General features: G+C 41.1%; 1 protein-coding gene across 5 annotated transcripts in view; it reads left to right on the top strand.

The window, feature by feature from the left end:
* scn8ab (sodium channel, voltage gated, type VIII, alpha subunit b) overlaps positions 1-24,161 on the top strand; it is a 44,984-nt gene extending 20,823 nt beyond the window's left edge. For 3 of the 5 annotated variants that reach the window (XM_086087086.1, XM_086087089.1, XM_086087087.1), the window contains exons 10-28: positions 1,223-1,429; positions 1,510-1,791; positions 2,776-3,132; positions 4,939-5,071; positions 5,246-5,484; positions 7,207-7,380; positions 7,494-7,850; positions 7,933-8,094; positions 8,315-8,608; positions 10,463-10,580; positions 10,667-10,821; positions 12,016-12,189; positions 14,100-14,222; positions 16,360-16,644; positions 16,719-16,772; positions 17,622-17,759; positions 17,844-17,948; positions 18,031-18,301; positions 19,580-24,161. In XM_086087086.1, the coding sequence (XP_085943212.1) occupies positions 1,223-1,429; positions 1,510-1,791; positions 2,776-3,132; positions 4,939-5,071; positions 5,246-5,484; positions 7,207-7,380; positions 7,494-7,850; positions 7,933-8,094; positions 8,315-8,608; positions 10,463-10,580; positions 10,667-10,821; positions 12,016-12,189; positions 14,100-14,222; positions 16,360-16,644; positions 16,719-16,772; positions 17,622-17,759; positions 17,844-17,948; positions 18,031-18,301; positions 19,580-20,739 (4,788 nt within the window). In that variant the 3' untranslated portion in view covers positions 20,740-24,161. The remainder of the gene's footprint in view (positions 1-1,222; positions 1,430-1,509; positions 1,792-2,775; positions 3,133-4,938; positions 5,072-5,245; positions 5,485-7,206; positions 7,381-7,493; positions 7,851-7,932; positions 8,095-8,314; positions 8,609-10,462; positions 10,581-10,666; positions 10,822-12,015; positions 12,190-14,099; positions 14,223-16,359; positions 16,645-16,718; positions 16,773-17,621; positions 17,760-17,843; positions 17,949-18,030; positions 18,302-19,579) is intronic. The other 2 variants (XM_086087090.1, XM_086087091.1) reach the window with 2 other exon arrangements.
* The last annotated feature ends 2,855 nt before the right edge of the window (positions 24,162-27,016 follow it).

The following is a 27,016-nucleotide window of genomic DNA, read 5'->3' as shown; positions in this document are numbered from 1 at the left end:
GCGACATTACAAAGTGGCAAATTTGCGAGAAAAAAACTCACAAATTTATGAGAAATAAACTCGCAAATTTGTCACATTATAAAGTGGCAAATTTGCGAGAAAAAAAAATCATACGTACAGCATACTTGGATGTTAGTCACAATATTTTTCGGTTGGGTTTTCAAATAAGGGGATTCATTTCTGGACTATAAGGCGCACCTGACTATAAACTGCGTTAGCTAAATTCTTGTGAATACTCAAGTTTGTTACACATATAAGTCGTACCCGACTGTAAGCCGCAGGTGTTTTAATGTTACCGCACCGGGTTCCAGCTACTTTCTTTTCCTTAATGAGGGCAAATTGTCTCGCTCTCGTTCTGTCTCTCCTACTGTGTTTGGGCTCACTTGGTTTGTTTTGCTCTGCCTGACGCTCTGCCGCAGGGTGGAATGCAAGTGAAAAAAGTAGCGGCTTATAGTCCAGAAATGACTGTAATTGCTTTAGCAAAGATTAACCATATCATGTTAAGCACTTTGAAGCATTGGGTACAAGTCGCTAAATTGATGTGTTGAATCTGCTGTCATTCACTTGCATTTACCTAAAGTCTGCTAGATTCTGCTTGGTTAGCGTCAGTCAGTTGTGGGGGGTCAGGAAGTGTTGTCGCTGTAGCTTGCCGTATATAACGACTAAAGTTTAGAAATCTGTCTCCATCCTACCTTTTCATTTTATAAAGATTTTTTCCATTAACCACCAACGAATTTACGTTATATAACGCCTGGTGAACAAAAGCCAGCACCTCGTCCAGACTATAACTATGCTACGTCTCGCAAGTTCCTGAATTTTTTTTCTCGCAAATTTGCGAATTTATTTCTTGGAAATTTATGAGCTTTTTTCTCTCACAAATGTTCCATTTTATAATGTCACAAATCTGCAAGTTTATTTATCGTAAATTTGTGAGTTTTTTCTCTCTCGCAAATTTGTTACTTTGTAATGTCACAAATATACAAGTTTTTTGTTTGTTTGTAAATTTGCTTTGTAATGTTGCAAATATACAATTTTTTCTTGTAAATTTGTGCGTTTTTTCTCTGAATATTACCCCCGCCTCAAAAAATATATATATATTCGTGGCTCTAATACGCCATCGTAAACTCATGCCCAGCACTGGGCAGATGTTTTTGCCATGCTCTAAAAACAGTTCTCAGGCTTTTCAAAATCTTCTCATTGCTACGTCTGTGTTTTGCGTCAGACTCTGCGCGCGGCAGGCAAGACCTACATGATCTTCTTTGTGCTGGTCATCTTTGTGGGCTCCTTCTATCTTGTCAATCTCATCTTGGCTGTGGTGGCCATGGCCTACGAGGAGCAGAACCAGGCCACCATCGAAGAGGCTGAGCAAAAGGAGGCTGAATTCAAAGCCATGCTGGAGCAGCTCAAAAGACAGCAGGAAGAAACACAGGTCGGTACTGGTGTGGTGTGTTGGTACACATCTGTGGAAATTCATAGTTTATGCGCATCATGGGCTTGTATTCCATTTAGGCTGCGGCCATGGTGACCTCTGCTGGCACTGTATCGGAGGTCGCGTTGGAGGATGAGGGAGGCGGTCATTTGTCTCGCAGCTCCTCAGAGGTCTCTAAGCTGAGCTCCAAGAGTGCTAAAGAGCGTCGCAATCGCAAGAAGAAATGGCGGCAGAAAGAGCAGGAGAAAGAGAAGGGTGACAGTGAGAAGGTCGTCAAGTCTGAGTCTGACGACGGCAGCAAGAGAAGTACACTTCGTTTCCCGGGAAGCCGGCTGGGCAGGAAGACATCAATCATGAACCAGGTAAGGCACCAATGAGAATAAGTTCATGTCGATTGCACGTTTAATTCGATCCTATACAAGAGTAGTACCGCACATTCTAATAATATAATAATACTCACATTTGATTGAAACTACAGTATTCATTCAAAAATATGTTTGAATGTGGTTGTAGTTTTCAGTGGCGTACAACTGCACCATACTGACTATTTTTCCCCCCAGATATCGCTAGCTAGCACTTTTAGCTAGCAACCAACTGAGAAAGTTGGCCGCATCAGTGCTAGAAGTCTCACAAGATTAGTGTGACCAGATTTTAGAAACCGGGACACTACAATTTCACCGAAAATCAAATATACAATACATTTTCACCTGGAACAATTTATAACAAATTGAACCGCTAGTCAATCTGCTAACTGGTGGTTGTGTTATTACTTTAGCTAATGATCAATGCTAGGTTAACAGTTCAACAGCGCTAAACAAGTCATGGCACTCACCCTCATCCAACCTTTTTTACTGCCGTTCCTGCATTATATCATTCGAAAATATGCCGCCTGAAAAGCTCAGCTTGACTTGGGTCTGACCGGCGACCGCAGCATTAGGCTAGTAGGACTACATTTCCCATGATTCTTAGACACAGAAGGAGGTAGTAGTTCGAGTTTCGGTATGACGAAAACACCGCTGTTAGCGATGAGCTGTAGTTAGATTAGTTTAGATTAGAATTAGATTATGAATTGTCATGGCAACTGTGTGATTGACAAACACGTGGCCCAAACAATTGTTGGACTAGAAAAATATTTAAAAAGGGACACCAGGACGGAACCTGCGTAAAAGTAGGACTAAAACAAAACCGGGTGCATGGTTCATGGTTTACTACATTGCACAGGCATTTGCTTCTTTGATTCTACTTCTTTTGTAGTCACCCGGAACTCAACCTTTTCTTTCCCCCCCGAACATGACCATTTAAGGACTCCCGCCTGTCTGTCTGTCTGTCTGTCTGTCCCTCTCCAGTCTCTACTGAGCATCCCGGGCTCGCCCTTCATGTCGCGCCATAACAGCCGCAGCAGCATCTTCAGCTTCAAAGGCCGCTCCAAGGACATGGGCTCAGAAAACGAGTTTGCCGACGACGAGCACAGTACAGTGGAGGAAAGCGAGGACCGCCGGGGTTCCCTGTTCATCCCTTTCCGCCGGAACAGCTACAGTGGCTACAGCCAAGGCTCGTCACGCATCCACCAGCTGGCGCCTCATTCAGGAGGGAAGAGGAACAGCACGGTGGACTGCAATGGCGTGGTGTCTCTCATCGGCCCGGGGCCTGGCAGACGGCTTCTGCCTGAGGTGAAAATAGATAAGGCAGCCACTGATGACAGTGTAAGGACGTCCATGGGACACCAATACAGTTTAGGCATGATGGTGGCGGCCTTGGTCGTCCGCAGCTTCTTCTTCACAACCTCCTTTCCCCTTGGCTCCTCTCGCTCCTAAATTCTGTGGTTTCCTTTACTCCACTTCCAACCTGTGAATCTCTCAACAGTATATCTATATCTCTCTACCTATCTTATCATTTAATCTCATTGGGTCACTTAAACTGATCGAATGCTCTTTTCAGGGTGTTCTCTTACGGAGAAAATATAAACTAGCAAACTCTCCAGACGATTAATTGTCAATGTTGACATTCGTATTTGTCCGTTCCTTATCATCCAAGATGGTAAACAACGTTATCCTAGAACCCAGTTCTTGGTGTTATGGCAGCTTTTGCTCTAGTGTAGTGGTTCACATAGCGCAAATGGCTTGTAAAATAACAGCCAGAGTGAGCTGAGCAAGCTTTAGATGGCTGAGCTGTAAATACTGTCATAAAGTCCTAAAGTTGAATCATAAGTTGTACAGGTTGTATATTGGCTACTGTACTTGCATTAGAATCAATATTCAGTATGGTCCCTAGCAGTTTCCTAAACAACAACATTTATATTGAGTAAAGGGCATGATAATTGAATAATTGGTCATGAACAATTCTATTGTGTGCAATTGATTGTTGTTTGATGTGCTGAGGTAGCAAAAATGGCGCGTTTCTTGGCTGTATCAGCAAAGGTTCTGTTGATTCATTCTCGACTACTTTGTATCGAAGAAGAAAAACATAAGCTCAGCTTTTGTTGTTTTTACTCATAATTGTTCAGGGAAATCTTGTCAAATGCTAATCTTACTCATGGCCATTGTAAATACAGGGAGAATCGTACATAAGCTAACCTTCAGCCTCAGTTTTAGCGTCGTCCTGTTTTGGGGTCCTGCTAGTACAATCTATCCCTCTTCTTTCCCTTCCTGCTCTCCTCTTGTTCCTTAGGCAGTCCCATTACATTTTCCTCAGTTATCCACTGCTGCTGAACCACTGGATGGTGCAAGATTAATTACGATTCTTCCCCTCTATGGGACTATCCCTGCTCATTCTAGCTAGCATGATAAGAGCTCGGTTGTATTGTCAACCAACCAATTTTTTTAACCTCTCTCCAGATGTAGCATGGTACAGCAGCAAATAATGTCTTGAATTTCTCTCTTGACATGACCTGCATGCCGTTGCATGTAGACTGTCATCATGGTATGCATAGTAAATGATAGACTTGGGATTTAAATTAGGCTATGTTGAGGTTTCCAGTGATGAAAAGGTATCATTTGTAGTCACTTGAACAAGCTAGCCTGGCTCACATCTATACTTGTAATGTTGATGTATCAGAATCAGTGGCTGAAGCACCAAGCAAGCCAAGTCAAAACAATTCATTGTAGTCAACTTTGGAGTCTGAAAAACTTAAGTTCGTGTTTCTTTTTTTATTTTCTGATTAATGTGTATTTACTGCCAATGCCCCCCCCCTCCCCCCACTGCTTTGGAGTTTGAAATATAAGGCGCTAGCTTGTTCCGATTACTTACAAATGTGTACCTTTTAACTTGGACATGCAGACCAAGGCTAGTGTAAAAAAAAAGAAAAATCGATAAATAAAAGCAAATGGTACATTTTAGCATGTTATGTAATCCCTCCAACTAACAAGTCAGATGATACGCTAATTTAAATCAGATGCTTTTAACCAGTTAGGGTTGAGGCTCCGTAGTAGAAAAAGCACTTAATAAGGGCTTCCTTATCTTATAGTGTGTTTATTAATAAATACATGTTTTTGTCTTTTTTCTGAGAACAGACCACCGACGTGGAAATTAAGAAGAAGCATTCTGGTTCTCTCATGGTATCTGTGGATCAGCTCAACTCCTCTTTCAAAGGAAAAGACCGTGCCAACAGTCAGATGAGCGTAGTCACAAACACTCTGTTGGAGGGTATACAATGTTTTATATTTGTTTACTGTCATCATGCTACATAAATTGTCTAGCGTAGCCCTTTTAAAACCATGATTACTTCTAAGCCAAACATCCAACGTCGGCTTTGTAGGGAAAAGGTTAATCCACACGTTTCACTTTTGCACTCTTCTTCCATCTTTGCCATTTCCGCAGAATTGGAGGAATCTCAGAGGAAGTGCCCCCCCTGCTGGTACAAGTTCGCCAACACCTTCCTCATCTGGGAGTGCCATCCAAAATGGCTGAAGATCAAGCATATAGTCTACTTGATTGTCATGGACCCGTTTGTTGACTTGGCCATCACCATCTGCATCGTCCTCAACACGCTTTTCATGGCCATGGAGCACTATCCAATGACAGAACAGTTTGAGGGAGTCCTCTCGATGGGCAATCTGGTGAGAAGAAACACTTTTCGTATTCCTTTTTAATTGGAGAAATATTGCAAATTTGCCCCTACCGCGCATGCGTCAATTTGATATGTGCACTTAAGACTACACGTACATACTGTATATAGGGCTTTTATGGGGGCTCATTAAAGATTTAGTTGAGTTTTAATGTAGCCAGTCCGCATACTCTCCAACTCCTCATCACCCCCACTCATGTCAGGCTCCAATTTCCGTTGTGTCTTGCTTACCTCAACTTATGCTCAAATGTCTTTGTTATACACTCATCCCAAGCACTCAGTCTACAGCCTTGAGAACAAAACACCTTGTGCTTGACTGGCTGAATCTGTAGCAAGTCACCACTACAGTCTATCTGTCTGTCTGTCTGTCTGTCAGTCACCATAGCAACATAGAACAGCCATCTTTTGGCAATAGCCCTGACTCAATGTCAGTACAGGAAATTAGGTCAGCTTGGAAGAGTATGGTGCAGTATGACTCATTGGGTGTTCTCCTCACCTCGTGATTCTGTATTTGATGTCAAATGTGATAAAGGATCAGGGTACTAATTCTACCACATGTGAGCTATGTGTCAATAGTGCCATTTCTTCGCAGACAGGCGCATGCGCGCCCGGCAAAAACGGACCGATCCTCTACTTGGGTCAATTTGACCCAACTTTGAGTCAAGAAATGGCTCTTTTAGTGGAAAACAACTCATAAACATTGGTCAGATCCTTTACTTGGGTCAAAAAAATTCATTATTTTGTATAAAACAACCCAGAAAGTTGGGGTCAAATTAAACCTATAAAGTGGATTGGTCCATTTTTTATCCTTAATTGGGTTACTTTTGACTTTCCTCTTAGGGCCGCATTAAAAAAAAAGGGCTACTTTGAATTTATCAAGCACACCAAAATCAGCCAATCAAGCAATTGCATATTGTGTATATAACAGCGTCTTTTGAAAAGTGGCTACCTGAACAGCTTTTCATAAAGCATATAGTTTAGAATTTTAACAAAATTTTGGGGTGGCCACAGACCCTGCAACCCACCAGAAAATATCTACCCCTGCACTCAATAGCATCCCATCACATCAGAACCAAAACAAGAGTAATTTGTTGAAATATGACAATTTTTTTAAAGCAGTAACTTGGGAACCATTCATGTGATATGTTCACAATTTTGGCCTTGACACAGCAGAAGTGGAAGAAGCCATTTTTGCTTGGAAAATTGTCTCTTTTTTTTCGCCACAGTGTTAAGAACAGAAATATTGTTACTCGTTTAATTGAAAATAGTTAATTATCATCTTTGCATATTTAGTAAAGTTCTACAGTGTGTAAAACTATTTTATTAGTCGCAGATGTCATTTTTAAAGTATATGTCCCGGGCCGCTTAAAATTAGACTGCAGGCCACTAATGTCCCCCGGCCCATAGTTTGTACACCGATGCTCTTAGTTTTAGCGGTCTTTGCCGTTTGAACATGTTAAAAATTGGAACTTGGAAATGTGAACATGTTCAAAATTTCCTTGGGACAAGAAAGACCATTACAAAAATGTCCTTGCGACAAGGAAGACAATTAAGACTATTTTGAGAACGTTTAGGAAATGCTGCAACCTTGAAAGAACCCTGACGTGAAATCAACCTTCGCTAGTTTCACAAATGTTCTAAATCCTGGAACTTTTCTGACACACATTGTTCCTTTTTCAATAAAACCAAAATGATTTTCTGTGTTGGTCTGTAGGTTTTCACAGGTATCTTCGCTGCGGAGATGTTTGCCAAACTGGTAGCTATGGATCCTTACTACTACTTCCAGGAAGGATGGAATATTTTTGATGGCTTCATAGTGACACTGAGTTTAGTGGAGCTGGGACTCCAAGATGTGGAGGGTCTATCGGTGCTCAGGTCCTTCCGATTGGTAAGTGGAAGCCTTCTTCTGTCACCCCTGATGGAACATTACACCACCGCAGGATTAATCCAAATATTGAGTCCAAATATTGGAGTCATTTTGTTTTCTTCTCTTTCTCGCAGTTGAGAGTGTTCAAACTTGCCAAATCATGGCCCACACTCAACATGTTGATCAAGATCATTGGTAATTCGGTAGGGGCGCTGGGTAATCTGACCCTGGTGCTGGCCATCATTGTCTTCATCTTCGCTGTGGTGGGCATGCAACTGTTTGGCAAGAGCTACAAGGACTGTGTGTGCAAGATCGCAGAAGACTGTAAGCTGCCTCGCTGGCACATGCATGACTTCTTCCACTCCTTCCTGATTGTATTCCGGGTGTTGTGTGGGGAGTGGATTGAGACCATGTGGGATTGTATGGAGGTGGCAGGACAAACAATGTGCCTCACAGTCTTCATGATGGTCATGGTCATCGGGAACTTGGTGGTAAGATGAAAACAATCGGCAGGCGACATCATGTCGAGGCTTTGGAAAGAAAGCAACCGTTTGACGCTTGTATCATCCGTAGGTTTTGAACTTGTTCCTGGCTTTGTTGCTGAGCTCATTCAGTGCAGACAACCTCGCCGCCACAGATGATGACGGCGAGCCCAACAATCTCCAGCTCGCTGTTGCTCGCATTAAGATAGGCATTGCCTGGATCAAGGTCCAAGTTCGGCTCATTGTGGCAAAGGTATGCAAAGTCGTAGCGTACCGAAATGTATTCGATCCTGTTCCCACAATTCTTTAGGATATATGTACCATAAAAAGTTAGCAGGATCATCAATCAGGTTCTATTATTAAAGTCAGCTCAAAACTGCTAATGTTTTTTTTATACTGACATTGAAACTATGAGAAAAATGTACACAAAAAGTGACTCACACAAAAACCATTTTTGTCACTGTCACTCGCAGCCTGTTGAGGACGAACAAAAGCCTCTGGATGAAATGTACGAGAAAAAGCTCAACTGCATTGCCAACCACTCGGTGGACATCAACCGTGAGCTGGACTATGCTAAGAATGGCAACGGTACCACCAGCGGCATTGGGAGCAGCGTTGGAAAGTACATGATCGATGAAGACTACATGTCCTTCATCCACAACCCCAACCTGACTGTGTGCGTCCCTATCGCCGTCGGCGAGTCGGATTTTGAAAACCTGAACACGGAGGACTTCAGCAGTGAGTCGGATGTGGAGAACAGCAAGGATGTAAGTAGGACGGACCAATGTGAGAATGTCATGGAATTCTCACATTTTTTAAAACTTTTTTTCCAATATTGTGCCCCAAAACGTACAAATATGTTCTATTTTAAATATAACCATGCTCCCAAAGACGTATTTATTTTATGTCATTTTATTATATTTTTTATGCTAGAGCATACAGAAGGCTTTGATGCAGACTCTGAACTGAAGAGAATGCTTGGAGCAATGGTCGTTATTACAAAAACGACCAGCAGGTGGCAACACAGTATACGAGATCAACCATGGCCATGTTGCAAAAAGCTCTTTCCCCACTGTTTTAAACAAATTTGTGAATAATGATGAAACTTCGCTATATTCTAATGCTAATTGCTGCAAAACAGATAGAAATATAAAACATTTTTCCTGATGAAAGAAGGGACTCGAATCTTTATTTTGGTAGGTTCCATGTTTTTATAGCAATAGAACACAATATTCTGTGGGCCTTGCAAAATCTGTCAAAATACAGTAAACCAGCCGGGAGCGAAGGGGGTTGCTTCAGTAAAAATGACTGGGAGTGAATGAGTTTAAAAAAGAAAAAAAAGAATGAATATCGGGGATCCATTGTACTATCAAAATTAAATTAAATTTATTTCAGGGTAGAAAAGATATGCTCAATATACAGGAACGTTAATAAACGGTAACGTAACAGCTTAAAGTACGGATCCCAAACTCAAGGCTCGGGGGCCAGATGTGGCCCGCCACATCCTTTTATGTGGCCCATGAAGACAAATCGTCTTGACTTCATGTTTCTTGCTAAAATACCAAAATTGCAAATTGTCTTCACTTTTAATAACATTGAGATATTGTATAGATTCCCGGTTGCAAAATACATTGACAAATTTATACATTTTTAAAACATTTCATTTTAATTTTTTTACTGGCTTCTATGTGGGCTGTGTGATAATATGAGGGATCATACATTTATTTATTTATCTATTTATTTATCTATTAATTTATCTATTTACTTATTTACTTATTTATTGAACATATGTAGAACATTTCAATAAACAACTGGTACAAGAGGGATTTATTTTTCCTTCTTTCACACAAGAAAACAAATAAGGGAAAGGATTATATTGTGTGTGTGTGTGTGTTTTTTCCTCCCTTCTTAGGTTTTATGAAGTTTAACACAAAGTATAAAAAGTAAAGAAGTGTGTGCTGCTCTTGGCCTGTTTAAAGGCGTTAATAGAGCACTCTATTATACACCTGTACCAGGTTTATGTTCCACCGGGTTCACTGAGCCACCCTTACAATCGCCGCACCACAGCCAGCCACAGGAAGCGACGACATGCAAAACTATCACCAACCAATCAGGAAAGCAACGACTCATCCAGATGTTTGGAGAGAAAGCAAGGCGAGAGCGAGTGCGGGAGCAGTTTTAAATGCAGCTTTTTGCTGACAATTTCAGATTACAAAATGCAGTATCACTTGCTCATGAATTGAATTAGCTTTGCGTTTGCGGGTGCACAAACATGTAGGCTTTAAATTAGTCGCGTGCGAGCAGGTTCGGAACAATTCTTTGTGAGCAATTAAATTAAGATTTTTATCAGTACCTTCAACTCAATCAAGTCAACAAAATCTGTTCGCCCCTGCGGAATATTATTTATGAATGCGTAACAATAGCAGTATTTAAAGCATACGTTTAATTGCTTCCTTTTGATTATATGCTAAAAGCTGCAGGGTAGAGAGTCACGGCGAGGATGAATCATTCTAGCGTGCATTACTATAACACTTACAGGCATTGTAGTCATAAATCAAGTGATTCATACAAACACATATTCGCCTTATTAAAATGACTATACTCTCAACCTGCTCTCCCAGATGGATGACACCAGTTCATCTGAGGGCAGCACAATAGACATTAAGCCTGACGTGGAGGAGGTGGCAGTCGTGGAGGTTGTGGAGGAGTACCTTGACCCAGAGGCTTGCTGGACAGATGGTACGTGGCATAAACACCATCAGGAAGATTGATCGGCCATTTCAATAACACACATTGCATCGTTCGCTTGCTGATTTGTCATCCAGAATGTGTGGCAAAATACAAGTGCTGTGATGTTCCCATCACTCACGGCTGGGGGAAGCACTGGTGGTTCCTGAGGAAGACCTGCTACTTGATAGTGGAGCACAACTGGTTTGAAACCCTCATCATCTTCATGATCTTACTTAGCAGTGGAGCTCTGGTAAGCTATCAGTGCTACTGATTTTTTTTTTACACTTATGTATCAAAGGTTGGAGTTTTACATTTTGCCATTCATAATGTCATGTGTTTATAAACGTGCGTAGCTGTAATTAGGAGTCACGGAGAAATCTGTCCAGCTTCAGCGCTAGAAATACTAAGCTAGCGTTAGCACTGTAAGCGAGCCGACGTTAGCTACAGCTGCTACGTTGGTAGCCTGACTTGTTTTTAATAGTATTACCTAGGGTGACCAAAAAAAACACAATTTAAATCAGGACACTACAACTTTGCTGAAAATCAAATATACAATAAAATCTCACCAGGAATTATTTGTAACAAATGTCAATCTGGTTGTGTTATTACTTTAGCTAATGCTAAATCTATCTTCCTTGACAGTTCAACAGCTGTAAGTAATGCAGCGCACTCACCGTTATCCAACCTTTTTTGCTCCAAACCGGCAACTAATAGAAGCTGGCTGTGCCGTTTACCTCACGCCCGTCCCGCATTGTAACATTAGAAATACTGTACAGTATGCCACCAGAAAAGTTGAGCTTGCGTGTGGGTCTCTGCGACCGTAGCATTAAGCTAGTAGGGTTACGAGATTCTTAGACACGGAAGCAGGAAGTAGTTCTTGTTCCGGAAACAATTGGCTTGCTTACTGGACTACTGTTATCTTTATTCTGACAGTTAGAACAAATATGAGGAAAATTTGATTTTTTTTTGAAAATTCTTAACTGCCCCTTTGAATAAAGTTAATTTAAGGGAATGCACCTGTAAGGCAGAGCACTCATTTATATATATATATAAAAATCCTTTATACAAGATATACAAGGTAAACCAGATCCTGCTTTTCTTCTGAACCTGCTTCTTATACAGTATGATTGTTGCTAATGGAAAGCCAAGCGCGTTAATGCACCAACCTTTCATCCGACAAAATCCAGCTTAGCGTTGCAGCTTTCTGGAGCGAGGAGGCCTGTGGCCAAATGAAAACACTTAAATGATGTACAATGTTCACTTGCAGTGCTGAAGAAATGGTGCAAAGTTGCTCTTCCTTAGTCTTTCTCTCTAATTTGTAACAAACCAACTGTGGGAATGTAAACAAACTATCTTAAGTGTGTTTTTTCAAAGTCAAATGCTGTAAACGCTGAAAAGATCGCAGTTCATGTACAGTATGTAAAACTTGTGTGCTGGTTTGTAGGCTTTTGAGGACGTCTACATCGAGCAGAGGAAGACGATCCGTATTATTCTGGAGTATGCCGATCGGGTTTTCACCTACATTTTTATTCTGGAGATGTTACTGAAATGGGTGGCTTATGGCTTTGTCAAGTACTTCACTAACGCCTGGTGCTGGTTGGACTTCTTCATTGTGGATGTAAGTACATTTACGTTCTACTTCTAGAAACCAACAGAGTAGATCATATTATTTACTGTAATGTTATAGTGCTCTTGTCTTTTATATTAGGTCTGGACTGCTGAATAATGTATTGTTTTCTTATGTAAATATTACATTTGATATATGTTTTGTCTTTTTTTATTTGGTGAATGCTTAGAAAATAATTTGCCCCATACCTGATCAGGTGAACTTAATTTGACTTTCGCTAAATCTTTTCTAGACACATATTCAACTTGTTTGAGCAGACCAATGCATTTCCTGGTTGAATTAGAACTGGAATATAAAAAGTCCTCTTTTCGCAGAGGGAAGTGGCCACTTAGTGTCAGAGATACATAGACTGGAAGAGTCACAGAAAGGCAAAGATGTGGACAATGCTGGAGATTTCCGTAGGTTAAGCAATAAGCACATGTGAATTTTGCCCATTAGATCTTTGATCAGCAAGTTTTGCTACCCTCATTACTAAAATTTTAGTCATACTGTATTATCCCAAAAGACAACAAACAATGCTAACAGTTCTTCTCATTTAATTCAACTCTCTGCTCTAATCTCTTCTCTCTTACAGCAGGTTCCTCTACTGTACGCACTTTAAGTTAAGCGGGTCATGTTTGAGGGTCCACGGTAAGGCTTGTGTTGCTGTGCTGGGACTCTCACGGGTTCTTCTGTCCCCACCCTAAAAGCCCTCAATCTTCTGCATTCTTCTCTTTGTCCTCTTTTAAGTGAGATGTCCTCTGGTATAGAAACCGTATTGTTTTGTACACGTCTGTATGTTATTGTGTCCTATTGGTCGAGTGCCTGTGAGAGCATCCCTCCTCAGATTATTTTCCCTTCGTTGGACTCGTTTTATCTTTTCTCCCCGTCACTGTGCCAACCACAAGTTTCTTTCCAGGTGTGCTGTCGAGCTGGTCGTCGCTCGACTCGCTTGCCAAACTACTCCAAAAACAGACAGAAGTAAACAAGAAATAATGAAGAAGAAAGCTCGGGTCTCATACAATATATTTGACCTACTGTTATTGTACATAGCGCAGAGATGGGAAATTCAGGTCCAGAAAGTAGAAAGCCTCCCACAGTTTTGGCGTAGCCACCGAGAAACACTTGTGTCTAAAGCCAAACTGTGGCATGGTTTTTTACTCTCTGGACCTAAAGTAAAAACTCTGCCACCTTTTCTCTACTACTACTTAACCACTTCGAAACACCTGTGGCCAAAGGGGTTTTTACTTTCTGGATCTAAAGTCAAGCTTGAAGCACCTGTGGCTAAAGCCAAACGCTGGCAGAGGTTTTACTTTAGGTCCAGAAAGGGTAGTCGTTAAGTTACGCTGAGGGGGTTAAGCTAAAGCCAAACAGTGGCAGAGTTTTTACTTTCTGGACCTAAAGTAAAAACCCTGTCACAGTTTGGCTTTGGGTTAACCACCCTAGCTTAACTTAACTACTTAACCACCTAAAAAAAAAAAATACCTGTGGCTAAAGCAAAACTGACAGTAAGCTAAAGGTTAGGTTAGGTTAAGCTAAAGCCAAGCTGTGGTAGAGATTTTACTTTAGGTCCAGAAAGTAAAACCATGCCACAGTTTGGCTTTAGCCAGAGATGCTACTACTCAAATGGCAGCCAAACTGTGGCAGGGTTTTTACTTTCTGGACCTAAAGTAAAAACACAGCCACAGTTTGGCTTGATCTTAACTCACCTAGAAACACCAAACTGTGTGGCAGGCTGTGTACTTTCTGGATCTGGATTCCCCACCTTTTCAGTTGTATCTACACAGAGGCTGCAATTCATTTGTATCTATGTTTTGAAAATTCCAGTATGAGTAGAGCCCGACCTTCTCGCTCTGTCCCCTCTAACCATGTGGGTCCTCTCTTCCTTTGCTTCTGTCCCCTGTCTGTCCCTATCTGTGTAGGTGTCTATAGTCAGCCTTATAGCTAATGCCTTGGGCTACTCCGATCTTGGCCCAATTAAGTCACTCAGGACACTGAGGGCCTTGCGACCCCTCAGGGCCCTGTCACGTTTTGAAGGGATGAGGGTAAGGCCCAAGATACCAGGCAGCTGGTGCTTCTGCATGCAAATCGAAGAAAAGGCTAGAAAATAACATGGATCAAATTGTTAACCATTTTTGCATGGATGCAGATCATCTCAGATGGTCAAAATAAGTCTGTAAATATCATATGATGGAAAGGATCCTCAAACTGGCTTGTGCATGAACTTGGTTGCTGCTCCCCTAAATAAGACATAACAGTTTCCAGTGAATTCTTTTGATAGCTGTTCTGAGCCTGATTCAGTGACGAAGGGGGCTGGTCATATTGTTGTTGGCGCCAAAAGGAAAACAAAATGTGTTAGGCTCAGAAGCTTCTGCCTGTCGCTCCGTCACAAAATGTGCTGTTCACTGATCTTATCGCAGTTTGGCTTTGGTATCGTCACACTGGAAGACCACCAAACTTCTGGTTGCATATGCTCCCCTTTCCCACTCATCCTTGCTTGCCATCCATCTATTGGGTCTTCATATGGATGCATCGTGTCATGTTTGGCAAGCTCTTAGTGTTGATGTGTGTGCCTCTTTTTTTTGGGGGGGGGGTCATATTTTGGCTTCTTATAATTCCCAAGTAGTATTAGGGCAACACTTAAATGACAAAATGAAAATGATGAGAGCAAAAGTTGTTACCTGGATAAAGTTTTAATGTAACGAGTCAATTTGCTTCCACCATGATCTTAATCAAATTTAATTATTGAAAATGTCGAATTTTTCCTTCTCTTTATGACTTTATTCTCATGAAATTACCTTTTCCACTTCTATTTATTCTCTCTTTATTTATTTTCATAGTATTACAACTCTCTTCTCATAATATTATAGATGTACGTGTGAGTGTGTGGCCCTAAAACTCCTTGGTGGTGTAATCACAGAACCTGTCTATTAAAATGCACATTCATGTGTTAACAACTTTAATGTATTTCATACAACTACTAACACAGCTTACACACTGGATTACACATTTTTATTTCATATTTCCTACAAATTGCTTGTAGCTTCTGTTATTTTATTATTATTATTATTATTATTTATTTATTTATTTTAATCAAACCTGAGTGTAATCTGAGCATGAACCACAAAATTTAGTCTGGATTCAGATATTTGTTCGTGAAAGAGGTGTAACAATAGATTTCAATACAAACATCATCTGATCATGTGTGATCAAAAATTGACGCAGCACCAACCACTGAATCGGCTTCATAAAATGAAAGCTATAAATCACTTTCTTCGTTGTCTCATTTGTTTTGGTAACATTTCAATTTGTGGCAACCTGAAATTGTAACTGTGTTGGCCAATGAAGTCATTCATGGCAATCTAGGAAATAATGACTCTGTATATCCATATGAAATACAAATCGAAAGGAAAAACACATATAAAACATTTAGTAATTTACCATTTAACCACTGAATCCTGAATCAATTAGAATTGGTTACTTTGGGGTACTTATGCCCCAAAACACATAATAGTCCCCCCAAAAAATATCCAACTAGATCTTAATGGTAAATGTAGTGCACTTATATAGCATTTTATCTACACCATATATTGTCCAAAGCGCTTTATCAAGCCTCATAGTCACTTTTTTTTGGAAAGCATACTTACTTCATTTGAACCGCTAAGATCCCTCGCCATACGCTACCCAATGGCTCAACCGAGTGTTTTTTCTCCATTTTTGGTAAACTTTTAAATCCGTCCACATCATCTGCCCAAGTTGTGTCTGTTATAGCAGTTAGCTAGCGCTAAGCTAAGCTGCGGGAGGGTTCGTCTCTACGGTAGAGCGTCCAAGCACGCACTCCCTTCGCGTAGGACGGCGTCAGAGGCCAACAGCGATGCCATCTAAGCGATGATAAACTGTCTCGATGGGCTTTATTGACTGACTGCTTAACGGTTTCATATCATGCTCATTAGCCAGCTAAACATTCCCACGCACACGCAAAAGTTCCAGGTGTCACTTTTGAAGAGACGCCGACTTATTGTACTCTTATTGTTACACTTCTATTTGATTTTTGATTTGGCCAAGACAGTTTTGTGAATGTGCATTTCAGTTTTATGTGTTGACGTCCTCAGTGTTTGTGTGAGCGCTCAACGGAAACCGCACGCGGTGTGATTGGAGCGTGTGCTCACTTCTTCCCTTCAGGTTGTGGTGAACGCCTTGGTAGGAGCCATTCCTTCCATTATGAACGTGCTGCTGGTGTGTCTCATCTTCTGGCTCATCTTCAGCATCATGGGTGTGAACCTCTTTGCTGGGAAGTACTACTTCTGCTACAATGACACGCAAGAGCAAATGTTCCACCCCAATGAGGTTAACAACCGAACGGAGTGTTTTGCGCTCATTAATGATAACCATACCGAAGTCAGGTGGAGAAATGTCAAGATCAACTTCGATAATGTGGGGGCAGGCTACCTGGCACTCCTGCAAGTGGTGAGGAGCACTTTCAAAATGGCGTCCCTCTTGCTACGTCGGGTTTTCTTACGTGTTGTATTTCAACCGTGCAGGCAACATTCAAAGGCTGGATGGATATTATGTATGCAGCGATAGATTCTCGAAAGGTATGGTTGTTAACGGGGTTATTTGACTTAAGGATTTTTTTTAAATTATAGTTACTTTTTATTTTGTTTTGCTAGTTATAGTTTTTTTAGAGTGGGTTTTATTATTTGGGAAAATGCTTTGTTCTAGTTCAGTTTTTAATAGTTTTAGTATTTATTTTTGTTTTTAAAAAAAAATGGATAGAGTATATGCTGAGTCTAATAATAATAATATCAAATCAAAGGTCACTGTTCGACCTTTTTTTTCCTTTTGTACAGCCATGCAATTTAAAATAAACCATGAAAATTCATGTTGGAAGTCAACCTCAAGTCCATCTCAGTGGCCGGCCATTTTGTCACTTGCTGTCGACTGAAGATGACATTACAGTTGCAATGGCAACGGCCAATCAAAGCTCACCTGTTTTCCGAAGGTGAGCTGTGATTGGTTGTTACCTGAGACCTGAGCAACTGTGATGTCATCTTCAGTCGACAGCAAGTGGCAAAATGGCCGCCTCCTGAGATGGATAAAAACGGCTGGATTTTGCGGCTTAAGTCCTATTCCACTAACACAATATCAATCAGAATACCATATTTAGACTAGTGGGGCTGAATATATTGTTCCAAAAATGTTTTTGGGTTGACTTCCCCTTTAACTGACTAAAGCGAAAAAGAACATTTTCTCGATTCTAAACGTTTCAGTTGTTGATCTTTTTTTTATATATATACTCGCGTTTTTATTTTATTTCTTTGACAAAAGGTTATTTTAATTTTAGTTTTACTTATTTCGTTTTTGTTAACTATGATAAAAACTATAATATATAAATCTTGGTTTTTAGCTTCAAATAGGTCACGTTAGCTTCTGCAACTTTACAGGTGGAAGATCAGCCGCTGTATGAAGACAACTTGTACATGTACATCTACTTTGTCATCTTTATTATCTTTGGTTCGTTCTTCACCCTAAACCTCTTCATTGGTGTCATCATTGATAACTTCAACCAGCAAAAGAAAAAGATAAGTTTTATTTTCCTGGCTTGTGCAACTTCTTGAGAGACGTTTACTTCACGATTGTAAACCACACTGTTTTGGATCCTTTACTTTGGAGGTCAGGATATATTCATGACGGAGGAACAGAAGAAATACTACAATGCCATGAAGAAACTCGGTTCAAAGAAACCACAAAAGCCTATACCCAGACCACAGGTAATAAATAAATTAATTAATTAATGCAAGTATCTTCCTCACCAAGCACATTCTAATAAAACTGACATTTATTTTCTCTCAGAACAAAATCCAGGGCATGGTGTTTGACTTTGTGACCCAGCAAGTGTTCGACATCTCTATCATGATCCTCATCTGCCTCAACATGGTCACCATGATGGTGGAGACAGACGACCAGTCAAAAGAGACAGAGGATGTGCTCTACTGGGTCAACTTCATCTTCATCGTCGTCTTCACCGGCGAGTTTTTACTGAAGCTGTTTGCGCTACGTCACTACTACTTCACCAATGGCTGGAACATCTTTGACGTGGTGGTGGTCATCCTCTCCATTGTGGGCAAGTATTTACAAGGGTTCTTGCACACGTGTGAAGTATTTCAATTGGAATTTGTCTAATTGACTTTTACGTTGACAGAATGCCAAGATCCGTTTGTACTGACCCGTTTCTCGTCAATTGTTAATCGTCAACAAAATGAGAGTCCGTCATTGATGGGCTTTCCGTCAATATTGATGGAATACCCACCTCTGTTTAAAAGTATTAAAACGCCTCTATCCCTCCTCTCTGCCTTTGGCTAAATAAATACAAAATGATTACCGTATATTTAAAAGGACAACATATGGTGTACCACAAGGGTCTATCTCAGGGGTCTGCAACCTGCGGCTCTGGAGCCATTTGGCTCCTTAGTCCATGTCCTGTGGGTCTCTGTGGATCTCTCTCCAAAAAAAAGTGGATTTTTTTTTTCCATACATATTTTTATTTTGGGGGGATAAAATATTCTTTAAATGAATTAATGGTTTAGATAAAAGTAATAATAATTAAATAGTCCAAAAAAAGGTGTCTACATTTTTAAGTTGTCAGAAAAGGAAAGATGAAAGGTAGATGGGAAAAAATAATAACAAAATTACCAAAAAGGAAGAGGAAAGGCAGAAAATTACCATAAAATGTCCATGAAATTGCCATAAATGTCAGGGAATTGAATAAAAATGGCAGAAAATAAATTGTTTAAAAAGTAACTATGAAATGTCCACACACAAAAAATAAAAGAAGAAATCCTGAAAATGACCATAAAATATCCACAAAATTGCCCAAAAAGTAAAACGAAAAAATGGATTGGAGGCAAGGCAGGAAGGAAAGTGTTTAAAAAGTAACCATAAAAAAAACAAAAGAACAAAATGAATAAATAAAAACAAAAAAAGTCCTGAAAATGACCATAAAATGTTCACAAAAATGTCAAAAATTTATAGCAGAAAAAAGTCAAATAAATTAAGAAATCAAATAGCCATAACAAGGAAGAAGAGAGGCAGAAAATGACCATAATATGTCCATAAAATTGGCAAAAATGTCACCAATTTGTTCTTATTTATTTGGCCTAAAATGTCTCTTTTGACAAGAAAGTTTGCCGACCCCTGGTCAATCTGAAGACGTTTGATAGTTTTGCTGGTGAAAGATGAAGACGAATCTCCTGTTCAAATTCTCATTCTATTGAATGGCAATCAATGGAAAATGCATTTTTCCGTCGCTCTACGTTGTTTTTAGGCCTTCTAACACATGACTGCGCATGAAATATGACTTCTGATTATTTTCTCTGTCTGTTTTGGACCTCTTCATCTGTAGGAATGTTCCTCGCCGACTTGATCGAGAAGTACTTTGTGTCGCCAACGCTGTTCAGGGTGATCCGACTGGCCCGCATCGGTCGAATCCTGCGCCTCATCAAGGGCGCCAAAGGCATCAGAACGCTACTGTTCGCTCTGATGATGTCGCTCCCGGCCTTGTTCAACATCGGCCTGCTGCTTTTCCTGGTCATGTTCATTTTCTCCATCTTCGGCATGTCCAACTTCGGCTACGTCAAACACGGGGCCGGGATCGACGACATGTACAACTTCGAGACCTTCGGCAACAGCATGATCATCTTGTTTATGATCACCACGTCAGCTGGCTGGGACGGCCTGCTGCTGCCCATCCTCAACTACCCTCCCGACTGCGACCCCTTGCTGGAGAATTCGGGCACGCCTTCCACCGGAAACTGCGGCAACCCGTCGGTGGGAATCTTCTTCTTTGTTATGTACATCATCATTTCTTTCCTCATCGTGGTCAACATGTACATCGCCATCATCCTGGAGAACTTCAGCGTGGCCACGGAGGAGAGCGCCGACCCGCTCAGCGAGGACGACTTTGAGACCTTCTACGAGATTTGGGAGAAGTTTGACCCCACCGCCTCCCAGTTCATCACGTACGCCAAGCTTTCCGACTTTGCGGACGCGCTTGAACACCCGCTGCGCGTCCCCAAGCCCAACACCATCGAACTCATCGCCATGGACATGCCGATGGTGAGCGGGGACCGCATACACTGCCTGGACATCCTGTTCGCCTTCACCAAACGCGTGCTGGGCGACAGCGGGGAGTTGGACATGCTGAGGCAACAAATGGAGGAGCGATTCGTGGCGGCCAATCCCTCCAAGGTCTCCTACGAGCCCATCACCACCACCCTGAGGCGCAAGCAGGAGGACGTGTCGTCCCGGATCATCCAAAGGGCCTACCGCTCCTACTTGGCCAGGCGGGGCTTCGTTTGCAAGCGCGTCCCCACCAACAACAGAGTGGAGAACGGCGGGAACAATCAGGAACAAGAGAAGGAGGCCACGCCCTCCACCGCCTCCCTGCCCTCGTACGATAGCGTCACCAAACCCGACAAGGAGAAGGAGGACGACAACGAGGGCAAGGGAGGGAGGAACGAGCGAGGAAGAAACCAAAAAGACGTCAGGGAATCCAAATGTTAAGGCGATGGGATGATAATAATCACGCTATTAACACCACAAATTATAACACGAGGAAACTCACGCCCGCACGGATGTACAGATTATTTCATTTGCAAGTCCGAAAAGAATCAGTGTTTTTAGTTCCGGCCTTCGGAGGGAAGCGCTCACACTGTCGAAGGCTCTTGAACTCCTCTCATAATCAGCCGGGACATGATTGGATGGAGACGAGTCACACGTCCACACGGGAGACAACCAAGGACGTCCAAACGCCGACCATAAGGAACTCTTGCGCTGAGCAAGTACTGAAATGTCTCTGAGAGCGAAACGAGGTTGAGCGAAAGACGCGTCGGGAGGATTTTTTTGGGGGGTTTTATTAAAGCTAGAAATTGTTGATGTGAGCAGCAAAAATGCAAACCAATATAAAAGGAACACTATTTAGCATTTTGCCCATCCCACTTAACTCCCATTATTTATACCCACGTCCCAATGTTTTTCCTTTCACACCGATGTGTTCAGGGTCTGTTTATTACGGGGGTGAACTCAGGCCAAGGGCTTACGTACATTTACTCAGAACGATTTCCAAAACAACTACATAGGTAAATTGTGCTTGTTCGATGCATAGAAATGATTTGCATGATGGCATGTTTTTGACCAGAACTCTTGCATGAACTTTTCATAGTCCACAAGACACTAACACTGCAGTGGCGCGATAACGAGGGTCCATCATCCCAAACGGAAACCCTGTCTCATCATCCAAGACGTTACAATTGTTGCCTCTATAAATAGACGAATGGAAAACGCTGGTATATTAAAACACACACACACACACACGAGTGGATTGCAGTCGTAATTTGCTGCCCTGGAAGATGTGGAAAAGAAAGACGAAGGACGTGATGTCAGAAAATCAGAAGCTTATATTTAACGTTTCTATGCACATATGTAATGCTCCATTTGCTTTTGTTGTTTATAAGTGGGTCAGTGGGGGGGGGGGGGGGGGTTACAAGTATGGCCTTTTTTATTGATGATGCATTTCCTTTCCGAAAGGGCTGAGAGGAGATCTTAAGCTTATGAGTGTGTTTTTTTCTCCTTTTGTTTCGTAAGCCTCATTTGCAGCAAGAAGTTGAGGGAAGACGTGTTTGTCCGATTTTAAGTCGAGGAATGAGAAAGGCGAGCGTTGGAGTGTGTGGAGAAGCCAAAGAGATCCGCCTTGTTCCTCATCAGCGAAGGAGGTTTGTGTTTCATGACGAGATGTCCATTTATTTATTGATCGATTACAGTGTTTTATTTTGCTCTCAACAGAGACCCGAGAATTGTATGCAATGCTTGAAAAAAAAAAAATCCTCCCCTTTTTCTCAGGAGATATTATACTCATTGAGCTCTGCTACACAATGCAAGTGAATGTGACGGCCGCATTTATTAAATCCCATTTTACGCCTTTTGTGTTTAATGCCATGATGATGATGGGAAACGATCTCGCCCGGCCGCCTGTTTCAGAAGGAGTCACGGTCCATTCTGTTGTAGAACTTCCTGCTTATGACGCGTAGACTTATAGGGCTAGACGCATCTCAGTGGAACAGACACCTTTTCTTTTTCTTTTTTATTACTTTTTCGCTCTGGCTTGCAAAGGTGCCGGTGGAATTAGTGGATTGCATTTAGGAAGACGTCATTATGGATTCGATTCAATTCTTCATTCATGTAAAAGGAAACAACCAGATTGACCCCAGTCGTACGTACACACAGGAAACACTGGGAGGTGATGTCATCGATTTTTTTTACGATTGAACACGCCCTCTCGGCGCCGCACTCAATACCAAATAACTACCAGAGCACTGGACGCATCTCACGTCGCAGCAGAGCTTTAGCACTGTGCAGTGATGTCACTTCCTGTTTATGGATGGTTCACCCTCCCATGTGTTCTCAAGTCGCCCACCATCTGCATGAGCGCTCCAAAATCTGTGTGGGTAACCAAATAAAACCATGAATGATAAGCAGAAAATTTCTCATCTAGTATTTAAAAAAAATGCTCCATTCACCAAAGTGGATCCATTTGGATAAAAAAAAAAAGAAAGAAAAAAAAGTATAAGCTTTGTAGTGAAGCTAAAAATGAACTTTCATAAGAACCTAATGTAATATTTTATTTTAATGGCATGTGTAGTTCTTTTGTAAATACTGGACAACAAAAACTACAGCTATTAATCTTACACGTAAATATAAATAAGCATAAATAGAATGGCTTCCAGCTTTTGCCCCGTCACACCTGTTAGGCTGTGACATGTTTGTCAGAGTAGACCTTTTTTTATTCACTTTTCACACAAAAAAAGGGATTAAGGGGAAAATAATCTATATTGCAAATATATATATATAATTATATATATATATATATATATATATATATATATATATATATATATATAATTATATATATAATTAGAACAATGTCTGTGATGCAACTCGCCTGTCCACTCTAAAACCACATCGTGACCATGCAGCTTTCTTTGTGTGTATATTCCGTCAACAACCAAAACTCTGGCCCACCCAGCACCCAAAGGTGCCAGCGCGTGATGCATGCTGTTGCACTGGCTGCTTGCTGAGAATCGGGGAGCCTGCCTTGGTGGGAGGATTGCACTAACCAGCATTCACTTTTTGTACATTGGCAAACAACGTTGGTTTTCTTTGCACACATTCATAACGCTGGCATCAAGTAAGTTGCGTGTAACGTGTTTGCGCATCACAACTTTTAACCCCCCGCCACGTTTTGTCACACATTGACGGCACCTCCGCTGCGAGATGTGTAAAGAAGACCCAAGGGTTGGTTAGTCAGTCGTCTTAGTTGCCTGTGTGTTTGTTTCCGGTGCAATATCTAAACGGCACGTGCCTTTTTTTAAGCTTCCTGTTTAGTCTCTCAGTAAAATCGGCAACGCGGCGCTCCAAAACCCACAGGAGGGAATCAAAACAAAAGCATGATAGTAGCAATGTATTGAGTCCAAAAAAAATGAACCGGTATATTGCTAACTCACCATGTAGGTTAGGTTGTCTGGACTACCTTCATATTGTAGAATTGTGTAATACGACAAGTTGGCTCTCTCCTTTTCTTTTTCTTTTTTTTGTCTATGTTCTGTTCACAAGCTTTTAGTCTGGTAAAAGCTTGCCTTGTGTTTCGCTGGTTTCTGTCATTTTCCAAAGTTGGGTCGTCACTATACGGGGTGGGGGGGCCATTGTTTTGATTAAGCATGACTGGGATATCTTTGTTTTCTTTTGCTGAAAATAGGCTGACTGGGGGAGGGGGGGGACAACTTTTGAATGTCATTATCTCTTGCCACTAATGCAGCCAGAGAGAGGAACATGTTGCACAACCACATGAGACAATTCAGTGAGAATCAGTGAAAGAATGTCTTCATTTGAGCACGAATCTATTTCCAAACAATAAAGCAGCCTTCCAGTTAGACTTGTGACTAGTGTCGTTTTTGGGTGACTAGCACTTTGCTCGTGCCAATGTGGATTGTTTGTCGCTGCTTAAAGTTCAAGTACGCCCGTACAGCTTGACTTTTCTATGCATTCAAACCCTTACTTAAGCGCTGCCTTCATCCCACATTGCTTAAACCCTTGAGTCAACTTGCCAGCGAATTGACGAAGACGCCGCTGGGTGCAGTCCTGCGTAAACCATTCCCTGCAAACAAGCGAAACAAATGGCGTAAATTAATCTTGCCATTGGAATCCAGTGTATTTTTTTCAGACTGATATGCATTTTGTCACTTCACCACTAGCCCTTTTTGCTGTGGACATAAGTATACTTTCAAGTATACTTTCAAGTATACTTTAGTATACCTAATAGTGTACTTAAAGTATACTTGAAAGTATACTTATTAATATACTTTATGATATACTTAAGTATACTTTTAGTGTACTAAAATAGGCCAATTTAGTCTCAAGGATTTCACTTAAAGTTTACTTTTAGTACAAGAATAAGTATACTCGAAAATAAACTTAAAGCATACTTAAGTATACTCTATAATATGTACGTAAGTATACTACTTTTTGGTAAGGGATACTGTTGTTACTTTATGTTTAGGGGCATCAAAAAGAAAGAAAATGTGGGCAAATTTTCACTGGGAAAATATTGGCTGGTGAAAATTGTGTTTGGCTAGTAAAAAAAAAAGTTAATTTAGAGCCCTGCTTACAAGTACACTTAACATTTACTTGGTGGAATATACTTCCAATAAGTACAAGAAAAGTAAATTAGAAGTATACTTTCCTAATTTTGAGTATACTTCAGGTAAATATATATATATATATTTTTTTTTTTTTTTTTGAGAGCTCAGTATTGTTCATTCGGTAATTTTACCGATTCGACATGTCATCATCATTGCTCTCTTTTTTTTTTCTTTTTTTTTTTTTTTTTAAATACTTAAATATACTTCTTTTTGGTAAGGATGCGCACAACGAACAACATTGCCCCAATCGATTAGAGGTATTCCGAATGTGTTTATATGAGCAAGAATTCCGGTTATGGAGTAAACCAGGGGTCTTATTCGAGTTTTTAAAAACTGTTTTTTTTAAAAACAAACAGAATAGGAGCCTTTTCGGGTTATTGCGCATGTTTACATAGCCTTACAAAATGATTATTGCCTGCATGTAAACGTAGTCAGTGTTGTTTTTGAATGTGTTGTTTGATTTTTCAGATACCCACACAAGAGGCAAGACTCGAACTGTCAAAGTAGAGTCCGGGCGTCATGCTGAATTTCCAAACGCACCCTTAGCTGCTAGGCCCTCCAAATGCTAGCTGCTAGCATCTTAGGAGCTAGCAGCAATTTAGTACACATTTCGAGTAGCAAACCAAGATGGAGTAAATTCTAGACTGATGCACTGGTCATCAAAAGGAAGCTGTGTTAAAGTGAAACATAACCAGAAAATAAACAGTAATTTAAATAAAGTAATTATGTTCAAAAGTATAGCTGTGAGTGTGCGCAGTTTAGCCACTATTAACCATTATTATTATGTTTCATTAGATCTTCATTTTTTTTAAAACACCCAGGAAACATTTGTTTTTGAGGCATCTGGAACGGATGAATTATGTTTCAGTTTATTGCAATAAGGACAATTGAAAAGCTTTATAAACTACACTACGCATTACAAGAGACTCAATGTATCGCGGTAAAAACAGCAGTCACTTGACTACATGCTAGTAAGCACATCTTAGTGCTCGGCCATTTTGGTGGCTGGAACATACGAGGAAGAGAGAGCGAGCGCGACTGAGGGAAGGCGTGGGGCTAAGCAGAGGCAGCACTGCAGTGCAGATGTATGAATGCAGTGGCCTGGGCTGAATCAGCAGCCTCACACTGTACCGTGCTCTTTTTAACACTCCCATCCTCCCACGGCGAGCAGAAAGGAAACTGCTGCTCAAGATGACGGGGGGGGGGGGGGGGGGGGGGGCACGAGTAGACAAACAAACAGTACATATGTCGCTCTGGACATACCCCTCACACTTGCATGTCTTTGTGTAAATAAATTGCTGCAGGAGGGTGTGGATGTGTAGATTGAGTCGAGGAATGTGTGTCAGGGAGAAAAGATGTGTGCGGGGATGTGGGGGACATATTTCAGGCTTACCCCTCATTCACTACTTGGGGCGGTGGTGGCGGGCGGTCGCCGGCTGACATGTGCTGAAACGTATTCATCGATGGCGGGGTTGGACCGGCAGCCGAGAATGGGAATATTTTTCTCTAGCTTTAAGCTATTCAAACGTACAAAAAAGATGCATCAACACAAGAAAACAGACACTATAGCGATACAACAAAGGACATATGCCTGTATATTCTTTGTTCTTTCCGAAAGAGAACGAATATTCCTGCAATTCACTAAATCACAGTAGTTGTGAAAGTCTTCTTCCTTTGCCTTCATGAATGTATTATACTGCCCCCCTGTGGCCAAGTCATGTACACCTGATGGAGTCACAATAAATTAATCATGAGGCTGTTTAAAACTTTTTAAAGACCCTATAAATTGAAAATAAAAATGTCTAAATTTGACACACCACAGAGAAGAGTGCTGTTAACAAGCTTGCCAAATTAAAATGAATAAAAATAATTGCCAAGTATATAAATGAGGCTTCAAATTTGTGAAAAAAATAGAGACGTTCTCTCAGCTCTCAGATGCTGTGGAGTGTACGTGGCCACTGTTTGCGAACGCGCCCTGAGTTAACTTATAAATTATGTTTGAGCCACAAAATATCCACTTAAAGTCTCCCATTAGCTGGAATACATCCCACTGAGTCATCACCGGGCTTTTCCAATCCACAGCCAGA

This window comes from Leptonotus elevatus, chromosome 10, assembly GCF_054856555.1.
Source record: "Leptonotus elevatus isolate MCC_2025b chromosome 10, RoL_Lele_1.0, whole genome shotgun sequence".
Lineage (NCBI taxonomy): Eukaryota > Metazoa > Chordata > Actinopteri > Syngnathiformes > Syngnathidae > Leptonotus > Leptonotus elevatus.
Note: the sequence above shows the minus strand (reverse complement) of the source record. Positions and strands in the feature narration are given on the sequence as shown.